Source organism: Canis lupus, chromosome 21, assembly GCF_003254725.2.
Source record: "Canis lupus dingo isolate Sandy chromosome 21, ASM325472v2, whole genome shotgun sequence".
Lineage (NCBI taxonomy): Eukaryota > Metazoa > Chordata > Mammalia > Carnivora > Canidae > Canis > Canis lupus.
In genome coordinates this window covers 10508727-10530337 of record NC_064263.1, presented here as the reverse complement: position 1 = coordinate 10530337, position 21611 = coordinate 10508727, and the positions used below count along the sequence as shown (strand labels likewise).

Here is a 21611-nt window from a genome sequence, read left to right as displayed (position 1 = left end):
ATGCTTCTTCCTCCCCTGTGTAGGATCTGGTGTTCAATGATGACCCATAAGGGGCTTCTCTTTCCACCAAGTACTTCCTAATGAAAGGATATATCGAACGTACTGATCACACACACACACACACACACACACACACACACACACACCCTTGTAGTGGGACCAACTGCTCACAACACTACATGTGCCTAGAAGCTGGTCTCCAGTAACACAGCCAAAACCGTAGCCCCACTCCACCACCACTGACTGCCAAAGTCTGGCTTACATAATTCACTCAGGAAAATAAATACACAATAAAAATCAAAGGGAGTTATTTTTTCTCAAACTCACTGCTCTGAGCACACACACACACAGTAACGCATACATGGAGGGAGAGAAAGAGAGAGGGAAAGGAGAGAGGGAGGACACTAAATAGCTATATCAAAAGAGGAAGACAGCAACAGATATTTTAATAAAAAGAAGATAATTTTATTTTATTTTATTTTTTTTAAATTTTTTTTAATTTTTTATTTATTTATTTATTTTTTATTGGTGTTCAATTTACTAACATACAGAATAACCCCCATTGCCCGTCACCCATTCACTCCCACCCCCCGCCCTCCTCCCCTTCCAACACCCCTAGTTCGTTTCCCAGAGTTAGCAGTCTTTACGTTCTGTCTCCCTTTCTGATATTGCCCACACATTTCTTCCCCCTTCCTTTATATTCCCTTTCACTATTATTTATATTCCCCAAATGAATGAGAACATATAATGTTTGTCCTTCTCCGACTGGCTTACTTCACTCAGCATAATACCCTCCAGTTCCATCCACGTTGAAGCAAATGGTGGGTATTTGTCATTTCTAATAGCTGAGTAATATTCCATTGTATACATAAACCACATCTTCTTTATCCATTCATCTTTCGTTGGACACCGAGGTTCCTTCCACAGTTTGGCTATCGTGGCCATTGCTGCTATAAACATCGGGGTGCAGGTGTCCCGGCGTTTCACTGCATCTGTATCTTTGGGGTAAATCCCCAGCAGTGCAATTGCTGGGTCGTAGGGCAGGTCTATTTTTAACTCTTTGAGGAACCTCCACACAGTTTTCCAGAGTGGCTGCACCAGTTCACATTCCCACCAACAGTGTATGAGGGTTCCCTTTTCTCCACATCCTCTCCAACATTTGTGGTTTCCTGCCTTGTTAATTTTCCCCATTCTCACTGGTGTGAGGTGGTATCTCATTGTGGTTTTGATTTGTATTTCCCTGATGGCAAGTGATGCAGAGCATTTTCTCATGTGCATGTTGGCCATGTCTATGTCTTCCTCTGTGAGATTTCTCTTCATGTCTTTTGCCCATTTCATGATTGGATTGTTTGTTTCTTTGGTGTTGAGTTTAAGAAGTTCTTTATAGATCTTGGAAACTAGCCCTTTATCTGATAGGTCATTTGCAAATATCTTCTCCCATTCTGTAGGTTGTCTTTGAGTTTTGTTGACTGTATCCTTTGCTGTGCAAAAGCTTCTTATCTTGATGAAGTCCCAATAGTTCATTTTTGCTTTTGTTTCTTTTGCCTTCGTGGATGTATCTTGCAAGAAGTTACTATGGCCGAGTTCAAAAAGGGTGTTGCCTGTGTTCTTCTCTAGGATTTTGATGGAATCTTGTCTCACATTTAGATCTTTCATCCATTTTGAGTTTATCTTTGTGTTTGGTGAAAGAGAGTGGTCTAGTTTCATTCTTCTGCATGTGGATGTCCAATTTTCCCAGCACCATTTATTGAAGAGACTGTCTTTCTTCCAATGGATAGTCTTTCCTCCTTTATCGAATATTAGTTGCCCATAAAGTTCAGGGTCCACTTCTGGATTCTCTATTCTGTTCCACTGATCTATGTGTCTGTTTTTGTGCCAGTACCACACTGTCTTGATGACCACAGCTTTGTAGTACAACCTGAAATCTGGCATTGTGATGCCCCCAGATATGGTTTTCTTTTTTAAAATTCCCCTGGCTATTCGGGGTCTTTTCTGATTCCACACAAATCTTAAAATAATTTGTTCTAACTCTCTGAAGAAAGTCCATGGTATTTTGATAGGGATTGGATTAAACGTGTATATTGCCCTGGGTAACATTGACATTTTCACAATATTAATTCTGCCAATCCATGAGCATGGAATATTTTTCCATCTCTTTGTGTCTTCCTCAATTTCTTTCAGAAGTGTTCTATAGTTTTGAGGGTATAGATCCTTTACCTCTAGGGTTAGGTTTATTCCTAGGTATCTTATGCTTTTGGGTGCAATTGTAAATGGGATTGACTCCTTAATTTCTCTTTCTTCAGTCTCATTGTTTGTGTATAGAAATGCCACTGACTTCTGGGCATTGATTTTGTATCCTGCCACGCTACCGAATTGCTGTATGAGTTCTAGCAATCTTGGGGTGGAGACTTTTGGGTTTTCTATGTAGAGTATCATGTCATCGGCGAAGAGGGAGAGTTTGACTTCTTCTTTGCCAATTTGAATGCCTTTAATGTCTTTTTGTTGTCTGATTGCTGAGGCTAGGACTTCCAGTACTATGTTGAACAGCAGTGGTGAGAGTGGACATCCCTGTCTTGTTCCTGATCTTAGGGGAAAGGCTCCCAGTGCTTCCCCATTGAGAATGATATTTGCTGTGGGCTTTTCATAGATGGCTTTTAAGATGTCGAGGAATGTTCCCTCTATCCCTACACTCAGAAGAGTTTTGATCAGGAATGGATGCTGTATTTTGTCAAATGCTTTCTCTGCATCCAATGAGAGGATCATATGGTTCTTGGTTTTTCTCTTGCTGATATGATGAATCACATTGATTGTTTTACGGGTGTTGAACCAGCCTTGTGTCCCAGGGATAAATCCTACTTGGTCATGGTGAATAATTTTCTTAATGTACTGCTGGATCCTATTGGCCAGTCTCTTGTTGAGAATTTTTGCATCCATGTTCATCAGGGATATTGGTCTGTAATTCTCCTTTTTGGTGGGGTCTTTGTCTGGTTTTGGAATTAAGGTGATGCTGGCCTCATAGAACGAATTTGGAAGTACTCCATCTCTTTCTATCTTTCCAAACAGCTTTAGGAGAATAGGTATGATTTCTTCTTTAAATGTTTGATAGAATTCCCCTGGGAAGCCATCTGGCCCTGGACTCTTGTGTCTTGGGAGGTTTTTGATGACTGCTTCAATTTCCTCCCTGGTTATTGGCCTGTTCAGGTTTTCTATTTCTTCCTGTTCCAGTTTTGGTAGTTTGTGGCTTTCCAGGAATGCGTCCATTTCTTCTAGATTGCCTAATTTATTGGCGTATAGCTGTTCATAATATGTTTTTAAAATCGTTTGTATTTCCTTGGTGTTGGTAGTGATCTCTCCTTTCTCATTCATGATTTTATTAATTTGAGTCTTCTCTCTCTTCTTTTTAATAAGGCTGGCTAATGGTTTATCTATCTTGTTAATTCTTTCAAAGAACCAACTCCTGGTTTTGTTGATCTGTTCCACAGTTCTTCTGGTCTCGATTTCGTTGAGTTCTGCTCGAATCTTTATTAACTCCCTTCTTCTCTTGGGTGTAGGATCTATTTGCTGTTTTTTCTCTAGCTCCTTTATGTGTAAGGTTAGTTTTTGTATTTGAGTTCTTTCCAGTTTTTGAATGGATGCTTGTATTGCGATGTATTTCCCCCTTAGGACTGCTTTTGCTGCATCCCAAAGATTTTGAACGGTTGTATCTTCATTCTCATTAGTTTCCATGAATCTTTTTAATTCTTCCTTAATTTCCTGGTTGACCCTTTTATCTTTTAGCAGGATGGTCCTTAACCTCCACGTGTTTGAGGTCCTTCCAAACTTCTTGTTGTGATTTAGTTCTAATTTCAAGGCATTATGGTCTGAGAATATGCAGGGGACAATCCCAATCTTTTGGTATCGGTTCAGACCCGATTTGTGACCCAATATGTGGTCTATTCTGGAGAAAGTTCCATGTGCGCTTGAGAAGAATGTGTATTCAGTTGAGTTTGGATGTAAAGTTCTGTAGATATCTGTGAAATCCATCTGGTCCAGTGTATCATTTAAAGCTCTCGTTTCTTTGGAGATGTTGTGCTTAGAAGACCTATCAAGTATAGAAAGAGCTGGATTGAAGTCACCAAGTATAAGTGTATTATTATCTAAGTATTTCTTCACTTTGGTTAATAATTGATTTATATATTTGGCAGCTCCCACATTCGGGGCATATATATTGAGGATTGTTAAGTCCTCTTGTTGAATAGATCCTTTAAGTATGAGATAGTGTCCCTCTTCATCTCTCACTACAGTCTTTGGGGTAAATTTTAGTTTATATGATATAAGGATGGCTACCCCTGCTTTCTTTTGAGGACCATTCGAATGGTAAATGGTTCTCCAACCTTTTATTTTCAGGCTGTAGGTGTCCTTCTGTCTAAAATGAGTCTCTTGTAGACAGCAAATAGATGGGTCCTGCTTTTTTATCCAGTCTGAAACCCTGCGCCTTTTGATGGGGTCATTAAGCCCGTTCACATTCAGAGTTACTATTGAGAGATATGAGTTTAGTGTCATCATGATATCTATTCAGTCCTTGTTTTTGTGGACTGTTCCACTGAACTTCTTCTTAAAGGGGAATTTTAAGAGTCCCCCTTAAAATTTCTTGCAGAGCTGGTTTGGAGGTCACATATTCTTTTAGTTGCTGCCTGTCTTGGAAGCTCTTTATCTCTCCTTCCATTTTGAATGAGAGCCTTGCTGGATAAAGTATTCTTGGTTGCATGTTCTTTTCATTTAGGACCCTGAATATATCCTGCCAGCCCTTTCTGGCCTGCCAGGTCTCTGTGGAGAGGTCTGCTGTTACCCTAATACTCCTCCCCATAAAAGTCAGGGATTTCTTGTCTCTTGTTGCTTTAAGGATCATCTCTTTATCTTTGGAATTTGCAAGCTTCACTATTAAATGTCGAGGTGTTGAACGGTTTTTATTGATTTTAGGGGGGGATCTCTCTATTTCCTGGATCTGAATGCCTGTTTCCCTTCCCAGATTAGGAAAGTTTTCAGCTAGAATTTGTTCAAATACATATTCTGGCCCTCTGTCCCTTTCGGCGCCCTCGGGAACCCCAATTACACGTAGGTTTTTCTTTCTCAGGCTGTCGTTTATTTCCCTTAATCTATCCTCATGGTCTTTTAATTGTTTGTCTCTTTTTTCCTCAGTTTCCCTCTTTGCTATCAACTTGTCTTCTAGGTCACTCACTCGTTCTTCCACCTCGTTAACCCTGGTCGTTAGGACTTCTAGTTTGGATTGCATCTCATTCAATTGATTTTTAATTTCTGCCTGATTAGCTCTAAATTCTGCAGTCATGAAGTCTCTTGAGTCCTTTATACTTTTTTCTAGAGCCACCAGTAGCTGTATAATAGTGCTTCTGAATTGGCTTTCTGACATTGAATTGTAATCCAGATTTTGTAACTCTGTGGGAGAGAGGACTGTTTCTGATTCTTTCTTTTGAGGTGAGGTTTTCCTTCTAGTCATTTTGCTCAGTGCAGAGTGGCCAAAAGCAAGTTGTATTGGGAAAAAGAGAAAAAGAGAGGAGAGAAAGAAGGAAAGAAAGGAGAAAGAGGAAAAAAAAGGGAAAAAAAAAACGAAAAGAAAAAAAAAAGAGAGAAGAAAAAGAGAAAGAAAAAGAAAGAAAAAAAAGGGGTGGGGGAAGGAAACAAATCAAAAAGCAAAACAAAACAAAACAAAACAAAACAAAAAAAAAAAAAAAGAAGAACCACCGGGGGGTATCTTCTGATTCTGTGTTCTTTAAGTCCCTTGGCTTCCCCTGGAAATTGTCCGTCTAGCTGGTCTTCTGGGGGAGGGGCCTGTTGTGCTGATTTCCAGGTGTTAGCACTTGGGGGAGCTGCTGTGCCCCTGCCTGGTGCAGGGCTCAGTGGGGGTTGTTCACCCTGTGAGGCCCCAGGAGGAACAACCGCAGTGGCGGGGCCAGCTCTGCAGCCCTGGATTCAGCCCCCGCAGTAGCTCCAGAGCTCTCCGTCTGCAGGGCCTGGAGGCTCCGGGCGGGGCCGCTGATCTGCTCAGCTCGGGGCAGGAGCGTCCTTGCTGTCCTGGGCCCTCCCGGTCTCTGCCTGTCCCGGGGGAGGCCGGATCCTGGGCTGTGTCCCGGCGCCCTGTGCTCCGGCGCCTGCGCTGGTGGATTCGCGCTCCCGGGCCGCGCAACCCCCTCCGCGGAGCCGCCGCCCGAGCCCCTCCGAGCTGCTCCTGGAACCGCGCAGCCCCCTCCGCACGGAGCCTCTTCCTCTGCCCGAGCCCCTCCGAGCTGCTCCCGCCCCGCAGCCCCCTCCGCGGAGCCACCCCCGAGCCCCCCCGAGCTGCTCCCGCCCCGCAGCCCCCTCCGCGGAGCCGCCCCCGAGACCCCCCGAGCTGCTCCCGCCCCGCAGCCCCCTCCGCGGAGCCGCCCCCGAGACCCCCCGAGCTGCTCCGGGTCCCCCGTGCGCGCTGCAGCCCTTAGGGAGCTCGGGGCGCTCTCCCGGGGCGCAGGTGTCTGTTAGTGTCCCCGGGAGCCCGAGGGCATCCTCGCCCTCCTGGGTCCTGCTCCACCTCCCCGTGAGCCCCTTTCCGCCGGGAAGGTCGGTGCAGCTCCTGCGTCTCCGGGACGGGGCTCTCCTGTCCTGGGGACACTCGCCCCGGCCTCAGCCCGGCTCCTCGCGGGGCCCCTCCCCCTCGGAGGCCTTTGTGTCTTTACTTCTTTTTCCCCGTCTTCCTACCTTGATAGAAGCGCGAACTCTTCTCACTGTTGCATTCCAGCTGGTCTCTCTTTAATTCTCAGGCCGAATTCATAGATTTTCAGGATGATTGGAAGGTTTTCTAGGTAATTTGGTAGAGACAGGTGATTTGGGGACCCTACTCTTCCGCCATCTTGCTCCTCCCCCAGAAGATAATTTTAGAAGCACATTTGTGCTAATTCAAGAGATTAAGTGAAATGGATCAATCTATTGAAAGAGACATAATGCAGAGATTACTAAAGATAAAATTTGATACATTTTCATAATTTTTCATAAAAATAAATCTTTAATATCCATTAATGAAATGGAAATTTTAGTATATAAGCCTTCCTACAGACTTATTTTTGAGCAAATGAAAGTAGTGGGGGCCTTGCCTACTTATTCTATACCAATTAAGAACCAATAAAAGATATTAGAATGGTATAGATATAAAAAGCTATAGCTTTCAGACCTTAGACAATAGGCAGCACCAGATAGTAAATGCTGAGAGAAAAGAAACAAATGTAGCATCAGCTACTGCCTAAAGATTGCTAGGCTACAACACTGGGACAGGAAATCCTGAGTAGTGTTGTGAGTCAGGGAGTTCAAGGGTGTCAGAGTTCCAGCACTGAGTATTGGTGGAGGGTAGAGCTACACAAACAGAGAGAAAGAGAGAGTGAGAGGGAGATAAAGAGAGACACATCTGTAGAGGGTGTCACAGCTAGAGGCTGTAGTTGAGGAGAGAGCATGAAGGCATATGAGGAAAATACCTGATCAAGAAAAGGTGTACAAAACCCATGAAACAATCTGTGCAACTCACACAGGGCTGGGAGTAGTTGATGATCTGCTCAGCCACAGTGGAAGATCCTTACAATAAACAAACTATGGGATAGAGTAGTCAGAAGGGTATTGTTCTGATGGGGAGTAGAGAGGGAATCCTGGCCAGATTTAAAACTTCTCTGGTCCCTCTTTACACTATTTTTTGTTTTTTTAATTTTAAAGATTTACTTATTTAAGAGAGAACCAAAAAAAAAAAAATTAAAAAAAAAATGAAGAGAGAGAGAGAGAGAGAACCAGAGTGCAGGGGGGAGGGGAAGAGGGAGATGGAGAGAGACATATGCTGCTCAGTGCAGGGCCTGATGCGAGGCTGCATCTCACACCCTGAGATCATGACCTGAGTTGAAACCAAGTGTCAGAAGCTTAACCCTCTGTGAATCCCAGTGTCCCCTACGTTATGTTGTTTAAAGGCAAACCTTGAAAGCAGGATTTCTCCCAAGTTAACCTCCCTCCACATTCACAGGCCATGGAGCTGTGGCAATAAAAAGAGTTTGACGTCTCCCTGTGGACCTGGTGCTATGTTGGCTAATACTGCTGCAAAGATTGTACAGTTAATGTATTTTCCTCAAATAACTTACATCTAAGTAAAAACCATTCACTATATTGCTATATGTGCAATAGACAAGAGAAAGGAGCAGTGTCGTGGGTAAACTAGTTGGAGTTTTTTTCCCATCTAAAATTTCCAAGAAAAGATAATATTAAAGATTAAAATTTTGGAATATGAGGAATGTAGTTCAGTTTTTTAGCCATGGTTTTACGTTGGAATAGCAGAGTTATGGGGAGCAATCATTTGACGTACTGGAAACAGAGTGTTTTAAGTTTTCCTCTCTAGGATACTTCCTTGGGTGAAGCACCATGATCCATTGTTGACTAAATTTGAAAATGTTTTTGAAGAGATAGAGCAGGATGCTAGCCTCACCACGATGAGGAATACTTTAAGAGATAGTTGCCTTAAACTTAACAGAAAATATGATATTTCTTTTACAAAAATGTTTAAAATGCTTTCTAGGAGTTATCCATGCAGTATACATCAACCGTGTGATCACTAAATCCACAAAATATCACAAATCTTTCGATTATGTGTATGTATTGAAGAATAAAAGGAGAGGGTATGAGAGGGGATACAGGGTAATGAGAAAAGGAGCAGAGTCTTAAAGAAAGACCAGCAAAAGCTATTGTGTGTTAAGCTTTAGACCAAAGGAGAAAAGTGTTGTATGTTTTCAAAAAGAAAAGAACAGAAAAACTAAAGGGGAAGAATTGTGTGGAGGACTCACTGAAAAATACAAAATTTCAGAGGATTTTAGTTCAGTTGAGGTGGACAAGATCCATAGAAACAGTAGGATACTTCTGCCAGAGCAGGAGGTGGTATTATCAGGCAGGGGCTTGGCTACAATGGGCTGATAAATGAACTGTGGAGAGCTTTCAGCCTGAAGAAATATCTAGAAAGGCATGAAAAAAAATTTAAAAAAATTAAATTAGGCATGTTGACATAGAGAAAGGAATGTATGCAGATTCAGACAGATAACCATATGCAACCATTGCATAGTTGATGCAATTAGGATTATAATATGATTTTTTAAAAACATATAAGAAGTTTACATTTTATATTTATTTCAAAAACAACAGATCCATGGGTCACATAGGTTAACTCAAGGCATGGCTTCTCAGTAGTGCCCGGATGTGGCAGATTGATTAAGTGGGTTTAAGATGGTTTCCAATGAGTCATCCACAACAGGGTGTGTCTTCCACTCTGCAAAAATCTAATCATGTGCCCAACACCTTTCCCAAGGATTGATAACTTAATCACTTTGGGAAAATGGGTGTGGTCTTCAGGGACTATAAAGCATCAGGCAAAGAGCCAAGTTCATTCCTCTCCAGAATCCTTGTGTTTGGAGTTGGCTGGGCTGGGGAGACTTTAGAAATTTGCTGCTGTTGAAAGGTGAGTACCTACTCCTTCAACTGACTTCAACAGAATCACTTACTGATAAAGAACGGGAAACTCCATTAACAGTTTCCACAGATGAGTACTCCATACTCATGAAAGCAACTCCTGCGATTTTCTCTTGAAAATAGGAAATGTAATCCATATGTCTGTTTGTTTAGGTTGCTCCCAAAGAATTTGAGTGGGAATGATTTCATTAGTTCTAAATTTAAATTTTACCCCCATAGGTAGATGCAATCTCTTTGTATTTATTAAATGAGTTACTAGGATTGTTTCTTTCTCTTCTGTCATTTTTGTGTACTTTGATGTTCATATAGAATCGTGAGGTGCAGAAAGCATTTGCCACGAGATAGCATGCAGTGCTGTGGGCAATGCAACAAACATATGCTAGTTGTATTAGTTTTCCATAGATAGTAATTCATCTATCCATGCCTACCACTCTATTCATGTTGTGCCAACTGTATGTACATATTTAAGTACATGTTTGTATAACGGGTCTATATAGAATGCTAGTTCTGTTCAATATGCTCAACTATTCCAGAAACTCTTTGTTAGGTTGAATATTTAAAATGTCTCTTCAGTTTTCCGTTTCAGACCTGGATTTCAGTTTTCAGAGGTAGAGTGTCAAGTGTTTAGGAGCTGGAAAGATATGGAAAACTGATACTTTTCCATATGAGGAAGTTTAGATAGGAGAAGGCTCTCTGCATCCAGGGAACATGAACATAAGGGCCTTTTTAGTGCAGTGAAATCGATTTGTGGATAGTCCCCACTTTAAGATGGTGGGACGTAGTGATTTTTGACTTTACAGTGATGAGGAAAGGATTCACATTCAGTAGGAACTGAACTTCAGTTGTGTGTTTTGGTTTTTCCTGGGCCAGCAATATGTCCTAAGACACTCTGGTGATGCTGGCCAGCAGGAGAAGCAGCTTCACTTCCCAGTCAGTCACTGACCATGACAGTCTACCACTGATGCACTTACAACCATCTCTACCCATGCAACCATTTTGTTTCTCACCTTCATTACAGTGTTCTCAATACATTACATGAGATATTCAATACTTTGTTATACAATGAACTTTGGGTTAGAGGAGTTTGCCATATTGTAGGAGTTAAGTGTTCTGAGCACTTTTTAAGGTAGGCTAGGCTAAGCTATGATGTTCAGTAGGTTGGTAGTATTGAATGTGATTTCAACCTATGATATTTTCAAACTACAGTGGATTTATTCAGATGTAACCCCATTATAAGTCAAGAAAAATACATATATTAAAACAAGTTGTCTTTTATTGTTGACAACCGTTTTGACTTGAAGTATATATCATTTCATAGAGAACTGGAATTCTAGAAATGAGTCTGTTTGAATGATGAGTATATTACTAGTCTCTTTTAAATCATTAAATTTTGAATGTTTCAGGGCTGAGAGGAGATAAATTGAATTGCCTTGAAATTTTAAAATGATATACTAATTTTCAGATGATTCTCACTTGCCATTTTCATGGCATTTTATATATTTCTCATGACAACAATTACCTTTGAAAAACACCTCATTTTATATCATCCTTCAAACTCTGATCTACTGAGTACCAGAATATGGTCTTTTTTATACCATGATATCTTATAATAGATTAGTGTCAGTGCAGTTCAGAGATCAGTACATGTTGCTTGATTTAATGTTAATCATGGACAGTAATTTTAGTTTTGTGGTTTTGTTTTGTTTTCTTTCCTTTCATTATTTTTTTTGTTAGTAAGATCTGTATTTGTACACAGGATCAGTCATTTATTCAACGTGTGACTTTTAGACAAGTAACTTATTTCATTCACGCTATGTTAAGTTTCCTCATTATAAAGTGTTGGTAAAAATAGAACATATATCACTACCATTGTTGATGAGACTAAAACAGGAAATATAGATAAGAGGAGTCTGTTCATACTTAGAATTAGAAAATAGTATAGCTTCCTCTACTATCATTTTTAAAAAGATATTTTATTTATTTTTTTGACAGAGAGAAAGAGTGAGAGAGCCCAAGTGGAGGGGGGCAGCAGAGAAAGAAGGAGAATCAGACTCCCCACTGAGCCCCTAGGGTCTCGATGTAGGGCTCCGTCCCAGGACCCTGAGATCATGACCTGAGCTAAAGGCAGTTGCTTAAGTGACTGAGCCACCCAGGCATCCCTACTATTATCATTTACATATTATGATTTTCATTAATGTTTTCAATCTAAAAATTATTATATTCAAAGTAAGTTCTTGGCCAGGTTCTAGCCCATTCTACACAGGGCTGATACATATATTTTTAGAGATTTATTTATTTATTTATTCACGAGAGACAGAGAGAGAGAAAGAGGCAGAGAGATACACAGAGGGAGGAGAAGCAGGCTCCATACAGGGAGCCTAATGCAGGACTTGATCCCGAGACTCCGGGATCACACCCTGAGCTGAAAGAAGATGCTCAACCACTGAGCCACCCGGGCATCCCTACACAGGGATAATCTAATTTTTACCCCTGTCCCTTAAAGGATCTCCTCATGATGGGAAGTTTTGAGTAGAAGACCTTATGTTCCATGTCACTGAAAATGGTGTGTTCATCAAACAGACCTACATAAATCCCCTCTCACAAACTGTTATTCATAAAATATCTGTAGGCATCATCACCTCATTGTTACCCAATTTTCAAAGAGTTATCTTAATGCTGATTTTATAACTGTTCAGAAGGCAATTGTTTACTTCATGTCTGCTTTGGATCCAAGATAAACTTTATGCATTTCAAACAAGCAGCCTCTCCCATTCAAGTTCTCAAAGATGGGAGAGATAACAGCAACCATTTAATTAAATAAAACATGTAGTCACAACTCATAGTAACTAAAATAATGTATTCTTTAAAAATTTAAGTATAATTTAATATATTAATTGGTAATAAAGTGAGGAGCTTATTAACAAAGAGTCTGTATTAGCAATGACTTTCATATTCATTGATGATTCTTGCCAGAAAATATATTTAATTATGATAATTGTAAAAGGATTTGTATATTTTCTCAATTTCTCTTATGTGTATTGATGGTCAGTACCAGAGTTGCTTAATTTAATGCCATGGTGACATTGTTAAACACCCAGCTCTTCCATTTCTCTGTCATCCTCAGGGTCTATTTTTTGGTCTCTAGACAAGTGCACATTGTGGCAACAAAATGAAAGTCCCATGTATCACATTCAACACATGTTCCTCAAATATTCCAGAGGAGTATTAAGCAGCTGACTCTTCCCAATGTTTCTTTTCAGGATCCACTAAACATTTCACAAAATCATTTTAATAGTATTTCTTTCAAATCCCATTGGCTAGATAAGGTCAAGTAGCCTATAATCAATTACTGGCAAAGGGGTAAGGATGATTGCATTTGGTGAAATATGACCCACACTCCATGACTGGCAATTGGATCTGTACTACATTCTCAGGTCCATTTAGAAGAGACAATGTAAAAAAAAATTGGAATTGTAAAAAAGGAGCTGGAACTGTAATAGAAAGGCCATGTTCAACAAATCACTATGCTTGCTGAAGAACTTGAGTGCTCTGTTCTTCAGCAATGTCTTTCTGTTATACGAAAACACATAGCATGTCTTGCTGTGTATACTAGGATATTCATACACACAGGAAGAAAATGATGCTCACACCTCTCAGTATTTTTAATGATTTTGAATATGTACTTTTTTCAAGACCATTGACAAACTAATTTTCTCTACATTTTTCTTTCCTCAGAGTCATGGATTCCAACATCAACCAGGATGAATTATTTTGCTCCATATGTGTGAATTATTTCATAGACCCAGTCACAATAGGCTGTGGGCACAGCTTTTGTAGGCCTTGTCTTTGTATCTTCTGGGAGGAAGCCCCTTATCCTCCTTACTGCCCTGTGTGCAGGGAAACATCTCATCAAATGAAGTTTAAAACCAACATTGTTTTGAAGACACGACTGTTCCTTGCCAGACGGGCAAGACCTTACCGCTTACCGAGCTCTGCAGAACAGATGTGTGAGATACACATGAAAACAAAGAATTTCTTCTGTGAGGTTATAAAGGACCTGCTCTGTTTGCTCTGTTGTAAGTCTAAGGAGCATGTGGCCCATAAACATTGTTCCATTGGTTGGACTGCTGAGGGATACCGGGTAAGCAATGGCTGAGAGAAGTTTCAATCTGGGAGATCTGATATGTGAAAGATTAGAAAAGAAAGTGAAGATAATTTCTATTTATCTATGCGTCATACAGAGCAGATAATAATTGGCATTATGTGCTAGAAACTTGGGTAAGCTATTGTAAAAAGATGTTGTCCGCCCCCCTCCCCCCCACAGCACTTACATTTTCATGGTTATAGTCTTACAACTCAAGTTGGTGGTGGTGATGATGTTGATTACAGTAGGAACTGCAACAATTCCTTGCAAGACCAAGATGGACTAATCTGTTAGTTTCAGGCATGGTTGTTGTCCATTATACCCACAGTTGCAAAAAGCCTAATCTAATGGAGTCTACTTAGAAACGCTGGCTCTTGGTTAAAATAATAGGTTACTGGGAGACAAAAACTGACCACAAGACAACAAAAAGTTAGACAGCTTCCATTTAGTGAAAATTGGTTTGGTGACATAAAGTTTGAGGGCCAGTTGCCTACATAGTGAGACACCCTTTCCAACTGTAGGTTTACTTTGTGGTTATAAAAGTCCTCCAATTTGACATTGGGCTTAACAATGACATGCCCTGGCACTTTGCCCTGTCTAGTATCTAGATTACTAGAGATGGCAAATGCATTTATCTTGCATTCCCTGCCCTCTTCATCTCTAAAGTTATGACATTTTCAATAACACTTTTTCTAATGTTCATATTCATGATTCTTTTGTAGCAAAATCTCCTGAAACAAATGAGATCTCTGTGGGAACAGACAAAAGAAAATCGGAGAAATCAAAAAAGAGAGACCAGCAAAGTCAGAACATGGGAGGTAAGCAAGGGATTCTGTTTTCTTCAGCACCAGCTTCCAATACTCACTGATTATACTTCAGCTAAATCATAATGTTCATAGTCTTCTATGAGTAACCAATAGCAAATCAGTTCTAATTAGGGAAGTATATCAGGGAAGTATGTAAATTTGTTAGGATTTCTTCCTAAAATCAAAACAACAAGCTCATGGAAGTTATTCCTGGATAAGATCATACCAATCCAATAGGTATAGAAAATTCACTGTAATCAAGGTAAACAATAGCTAATAGATTAGATAAACATAGAGTTTCTTAGAATGAAGAAATCTTTAAATGTGCAGAGGATATTATCTGATTATTTTAGTGATTAGACAATTTGAAATTGCAAACTCATGAGGATTTCAACCAGGCAAATACGTGAGAGTTGAAGCCTAGTAAGTAGGGCAATCCTGAAGTAGAGATCCTATAAAGTTCATATTGGTTCACATGTGTATTATAAGAGATGAAATGTTGAGAGACATGACTAGTAATGTAGCACTGGCTTAAAATGTGACCTAAATAGAATGACTGAAAATGTGGATATATCATTGGTGGATTCAAAAATATGGATTGAACACCACTAATGAGAGGTGAAACAAAAATTTAGTAATATTTTAGAAGAAGTCAAGATTTCCTGATGGAAACATACAAACAAACAGTATCAAAGAATCTTGTCACCACTAATAAAGGAATCCAAATGGGGCTGTGGGAATGACAAGGTGATATAACAAAATTGTTTTTGTTATTTAAAGGTAATATCCTGAAGTAGATAACTTACAATATATTTTCCTTGAAATATCCAGTGCCTATTTTGTCTCAGTAACTGTTCTAAGCCAATATAAAATAGACAAAGGCAATAGATTACCTCCGACTCAAGGAGCGCAAGGGGTACTTGGAAGGGTACTTAACCAGTCAAAATATAAAATTTAGAGTATCAATCATCATGATAAGTGCTGTTGAGAAAAATACAATATGAAAGCAAATAAGGAAAGTAATTTGACAAAATTGAGCATTCAGTATGGTGATCAGAAAAACTTACTCTATGGAAGAGCACATTTTGGACAGACACCTGTAGGAGGTCAGAAATTAAGGCACAAGGCTGTTTGGGAAAATAACATTTTAGGAAGAATAGTTAAGCACATCTCAAACTAAACTGATTATTTCTCCCACACCTGCCTTTGTTTTTCCATTGTGAAGTCAATAAAGGTAAATGAATGAAAGTACAGACATTTGAAGTCAGATCTAAAAATCGAGTGTGAACTATGTATTAGAAGTACAGTTGAAGGGATCCCTGGGTGGCGCAGCGGTTTGGCGCCTTCCTTTGGCCCAGGGCGCGATCCTGGAGACCCGGGATCGAATCCCACTTCGGGCTCCCGGTGCATGGAGCCTGCTTCTCCCTCTGCCTGAGTCTCTGCCTCTCTCTCTCTCTCTGTGACTATCATAAATAAATAAAAATTTAAAAAAAAGAAGTACAGTTGAAGTAAGCATGCTAAGTGGTGGACATCATGTAAGGTGAACCAAAAACTTGTTGAAAATACTGACATTTAATATGACCAGTGTAATAAGAAGGATTTAAGTGGAGCACAAAGGCTCAAAGATAATTAAGTGTCCTTTTACTGAAGCTTCATCTGATATATACTAAGTTGAACCAAATTGAATATAACTAAAATCTTCTGAAGTTGTTTAAGCAAGGAAGAGATATTATCATATTTCTCTTTTGGTAAGTTCATTCAGATTGTAGTTTAGAGAGAATACTGACTGGAAGGCTTCAAAATGAAATTCAAGGAAGCAAGTAGGAGAGAGTTGAGGAGCCCTAAGAGGAAAGGTCCGGAACAAACTGACAATAAGTAATGATAAGTGGAAAGATTCCATTTCTGAAATGTCAGAAAATGTGATTTGTGTGAGTGTGGCATGTTAAAGGGATTAAAAAGAAAGAGACAGTTGTTGATTGGCATTGGAACATCATCTAGGTTAGAAATGGTGGTGGTATAGATGGTTTGGGGTAAGGTAATGTTAGTCTGATAAATGTGGCCCTTTAAGTTCCTGGGAATTATCCTGAGAAAACTTAGAAACTAAGGTATAAAAAGTCATGTGGATTCAGTAAAGAAGCCCTTGGTTAAAATTCACTCACTTGATGAAAGCCTGAGAATTACATAAACGAATCTAGTGACAGTTTACCTATGATCAAGAAATATATTTTGTTGGTGGTAAAAATGACAGCACAAAAGCCAAGATATCAGGTCGAGTATGTTTCGTTTTAATGCCAAAACCATGTGGGTGAATAAAGCATGTTAACCAGTTGGGAGGAAAATAGGGAAAGATAAAGTTTTAAAAAGTGAAAAGGGGGAATTAATGGGAAAAGGTTTTTGTATGTTGACTATTGTCTCTGAGGATAGTGTGAGAGTCAGCTAAGAAAGGGAGTGTACCGTCTTGGCCAGGAAGAGTTGAGCTGCACTCATACACACCAGGTTCTGGTCTGCATGCATGCAGTTTGTGGATGTGGAAGGAAACATTTAGGAAGGTCTTCTCTTGTTCTAGGACTAATATTTGCTATTATTTTCTTAAAGCAAAGAGTGAGTCTACAGCTAAAGCATCTGGGCATAGAAGAGACTAAATGGATTTAGTAATGAAGGTTCTTAGTATATTATTCAAGCCAATTATTATATCACAAGTGCTTATTATTAGGAAAATGTAGGAATTTGGGGAAGAAGTTCAAAGTCAAGGTTTTGACCTCTTGTGCAATAAAAGGACAAATGAGTAGAAAAAGGGTGGGGGCAGAAAGATGTCCCAGTTTCTGTTTTCAAGGGATGTACCAAGTTGGCTAAATGCCAGAGACAAATAGTAGGTGATATGACAGAGATAGAATCAGCCCCACTCTATGATCTAACTAAGCCTCTCCCTTCAGGGTTATGTGAGTCTGCGGAGGGAGATGATCCGTGCTGAGTATCAGAAGGTGTGCCACGTGCTTTATGAGGAAGAGAGACGTTATTTAGAGGGAATAGAACGGGAAAGCAAAGACATTTTTCAACAACTCAAAGAAAGTGAGGACAGCATGGACCTAAAAGGGAAACTGCTAAGAGGAATGTATGAGGACCTCAAGAAAATGTGCCAAAAACCAGACACGGAGCTGCTCCAGGTAAGGACTGAGGAAAGAAGAGTCACCGTGCTGCCTAGATAACATCCATAACCTCTTTGCCCTCTCTCACAACTGTGCAATGGTACTTTCTGAAACTGTGGTAAGGGTTTTCCCTGTCACAGTGTTTCTGGTGACCAGGCTAAAGTCTGTGAAATTCTGTGGAAAAGCAAACTACAAACACTCCTCAAGTTGTAATATACGTCCAATTACTGACCACAGCAACCAAGAAGCTAGCTGAAGACATATGGATTTGTCTGAACACTTGGCCAAACTGAGAAATTTGGGCATCTATAAAGTTCATTTTCCCTTTCTGTTTCCATGAATACGGGCTTACTCACCCTTGGATTAGGTTAATGAAATCTCTACTGTGAATCTTGTCATGAATACTAAGACTCTTTCTTTTCTCCCTCTTCTCTTTACAGCATTTTGAAAGTGCATTAAAAAGGTGAGTTTGCCTCTACATAAAAGATTTAAGAATTATTTATTAGTGATCAGACTGTTGATGCTGAAATAGGAGCATAATTTATTATGATAACAAAACCTGTTTCATAATACATTTATTTTCCCCAATCTCACAAAGAAGAAAAGCGTTTGCTGTTTTGTGTAAGGTGGGGTTGGACAAGGGTCTGTGGAAGCCCATGCAGTTGCCAGGGTTCTGTGCACCAGTGGCATGAAGGCAACTGCTAGTCCTGATTTTAATTCTTGCCAGTAAGTGTAAGAATACATTAAGGATATGGCCCGAAGCCACGCTAGTCTTCTGTGGGAGAAATAGGTATTTTCAAGAAGCCTAAAGTGGGGGAGAAAGAGAAGAGGCATGGGGGAGGACCATCTAGGGCTTGGGGCTCCCACAGTTAGCAGGCGGCAGACTCCCAACTTCACCAGGAAGGGCTGGATGTGGCACTTCCTGAAGCTGGGTCCTCCGAAGCAGAATCTCTGCCCAACCTGAGCTCCTCACCTCCTTGCTGTGATATGTGAACACGGAGCATCTCGGAGGTGACTAGTGTGGATTAAAAATCAAAGTGTCCTCTCCATGTCCTCAGTTCAGGCCATTTTGCATCATCCCATGCTTGGCTGATAGAACCAGATCCTGAAATTATATGCTAGGGTTGAAGTGTCAGGAAGTAGAATTGGGTTTCATTTGCTCTTTAGAAAATGAATGGATATTTGCTACATTCCTTCATTTGTGCAGTTACATTCATCACCTCTGATCCCAGACATGAGGATTTTAATGAAGCATCTTCCCTAGGATGTCGATTACATGCCATCACTGTCATGAAAACGTTGAGCTCAGAAACAGTAATGAACTGCTCTTGTTTGCAGGAGTGAAGCAGTACAGCAGCACCTGCCTCAACCCGTGGACGCACAGCTCAGCTCATGGCCCATCACTGGGCTGATAGAGAGGCTCAGCCAATTTCTTGGTAAGAGACCATCCTTTGGTGGTATAGTTATACAGTCTCCTCAGCTAGTGTCCTAGCGGGTAATGTTTCCCCAAAGCAGAGTTTATGATTTCATATCTGGGAAGGTAATAGCCTATTTTGCCTTGATACAAAGATGATGCATGTGGCAAAACAATTAATATCTGAAGAAAAGCCCAATAGAATAGATTGTAACAAGCTACCTGGAAGTAGACAATAGGAAAGATACTAGAGAGGCTGCAGTGTGCCGGGATACCATGTTAACTGTTGTATGAAACATAAATCTTCATGCACCCTCAGTATATTCCAAGTTTAGGTTTGTGGTTTATTCTGGTAGTTAGATGATGAGTTGTAACTTTTGTTTTCAAAAATGTTTCATAACAAATCACTTTACATGGCACAATCTTTATTCACATAATCCAAAAGTACTTTGTATAGAATCAATAGTATTAAACACATAAAGTGAATACTTACAACACCACAGTCAGCTGACCACTTATTTCACTAGATTTATCTCTTTTCTTTCAAAAGTTGCACTAGCTCACAAACCTTCTATTTATGAAAAAATAGGAATTTTTCTTTCAGTTTATCTTGCCTTGTCGTATTTTGGTGAAAAATAGTTAAATAGGAGACAAAGTGATCACTCCGTAGGAGTTATTGTTATTAGGAGCTATTATTATTTTATGAGAAGATGGCCTGGCTACATTGTATTACTAAAGATCTCTCAACTGCAAATATTTCAGAGAAAAAAAAAACAGAGCTTAGCATATCTGTCTTTTTGATATATATTAAGAAAGTTCATATATTTCTTCCATTTTTTTCTGCTTAGAGATTTGCTTGTTTTAAAGACAGTCCAGTAGACATTGACCTACAGTAGATTTCTAGAGCTTCCTCACTGCCCTGGCCCTCATTTCCAGGGATAAGCTAGAAACCCAGACACTATATAAAGGCCATGTCCATCACGAATCAACATCATATGCTAACGTGAGTGTTTCTTTCCTCCTGCAGTGCCCATTTTTTTTGAAAATGAAGTAACCACCCGTCACGTCCCACTCTTTGAAGATCTGAGACATTTGCACGTCAGTCCCAATCATCCTGATGTTGTCACTAATACAAAAAGATCTAACTATTTTCTGGCATGGGGAGCCCAGACATTTACTTGTGGTCAACATTACTGGGAAGTGGATGTGGGGAACTGTCAAAACTGAGTCCTTGGATTTTGTGATGATTCTTGGACAATGACGAATGACATGGTGCTTGACTCAGAAGGAATTTTTCTACTCTTTTGTATCAAAGAGGACAATCAGTGCAGTCTCTTTACCTCCTCCCCACCGTCCCCTCAATATGTGCAAAGGCCTCTGGGTCAAGTAGGGGTGTTCCTGGATTATGAGCGTGGTGTAGTGAGCTTTGTGCATGTGGCTAGTAGCTCTCTCATTTGCAGTTTCCTCTCCTGTTCCTTCTCTTGTCCTCTCCGACCTTTTCTATGCTCTGCTTCCTCGTAATGAGGGTTATGTTTGAACCTGACTGCAAGTGTCAGGAACGTCTTACCCAAGGTAGCTTGGGGATTTATCAAATACATTGACTTCTTTCAAAGACTTGATAATTGTGTCTACATTTGTTTCCATTTTCTTTAAATAAAAACAATCTCTTAGAAACAATGATCTGTATTCTGTGTCTTGTCCTTTCACTTGATTTCTAAGATGGTGGAAGTGAAGAATATCTGAGTGAGTTTACTCAGCTGCATGGGCTAAAGCAAGAGGACAGTTTTCTTCTCACTGACAGACGTGGAATTCTCTTCCCTCTGCTCTCCATCTGCTCAGGAATGTTTCTCCACCAGGACTCGGTTTTAAAATTTCTCGTCTTTGTTGAACGATTTTTAAAGCTTTTGGATAAGTTGAGGTCTCCTGATTGTGTGGACTCAGAAGGCGTTGTAGTGTTTGTGAAGTCCACAAGCTAATATTGTCCTTTTCTTCAGGTTTATCTATTACAGGAGAGGAAGGTATATGTCAGCCTTATGTATAGATTTATTTCAAGTAGGTAGCTTCCAGGTTAGGATATAATAGCATTTGGTTGTTTGAGTAAATGCATAGGTGTTACAAGATAACAAATAAGGCCATGCTCTACCACTGTCAAAAAGTGTGCTATATGTAACCAAAATTAAATGGGAATACTAGGAGGAGTATTGTTTAATGAAAATGTGAATTAGCCTGCCTTTAAAATATATAAGCTCAGCAAATTATAACAGAGACACAAAGGAGATACTTATCTAAACAGAACGACATCAATATAGATAATCATACTGTGTCTGGGAATTTTCAGTAATTTTAATGCATATAACCTATAGTAACAGCTTAATCTACCAGGCTGGACAGTGAAAGTTTTTGCTATAGAAAAAAGACGATCTGCATTTAAATTGGTTCTAAAGTCAATCAAATCTTAAAAGTTTGAATGGAATGGTATATTAAACTGTTACAACAAAAACACATGTTTATTACATTTATTTTTTTATCCAGAATCATATACATAATGCTGAATATTGTCGTATTTAATTCACCTACTGGAAGGTATG

General features: G+C 39.9%; 1 protein-coding gene across 1 annotated transcript in view; it reads left to right on the top strand.

Moving 5' to 3' along the window:
• LOC112642036 (tripartite motif-containing protein 43-like) overlaps positions 1-20694 on the top strand; it is a 31529-nt gene extending 10835 nt beyond the window's left edge. The window contains exons 2-7 of the mRNA XM_025419348.3: positions 13249-13654; positions 14380-14475; positions 17397-17627; positions 18050-18072; positions 18948-19045; positions 20051-20694. Coding sequence (XP_025275133.3) covers positions 13253-13654; positions 14380-14475; positions 17397-17627; positions 18050-18072; positions 18948-19045; positions 20051-20250 — 1050 coding nt within the window. The 5' untranslated portion in view covers positions 13249-13252 and the 3' untranslated portion in view covers positions 20251-20694. The remainder of the gene's footprint in view (positions 1-13248; positions 13655-14379; positions 14476-17396; positions 17628-18049; positions 18073-18947; positions 19046-20050) is intronic.
• Positions 20695-21611: the final 917 nt, after the last annotated feature.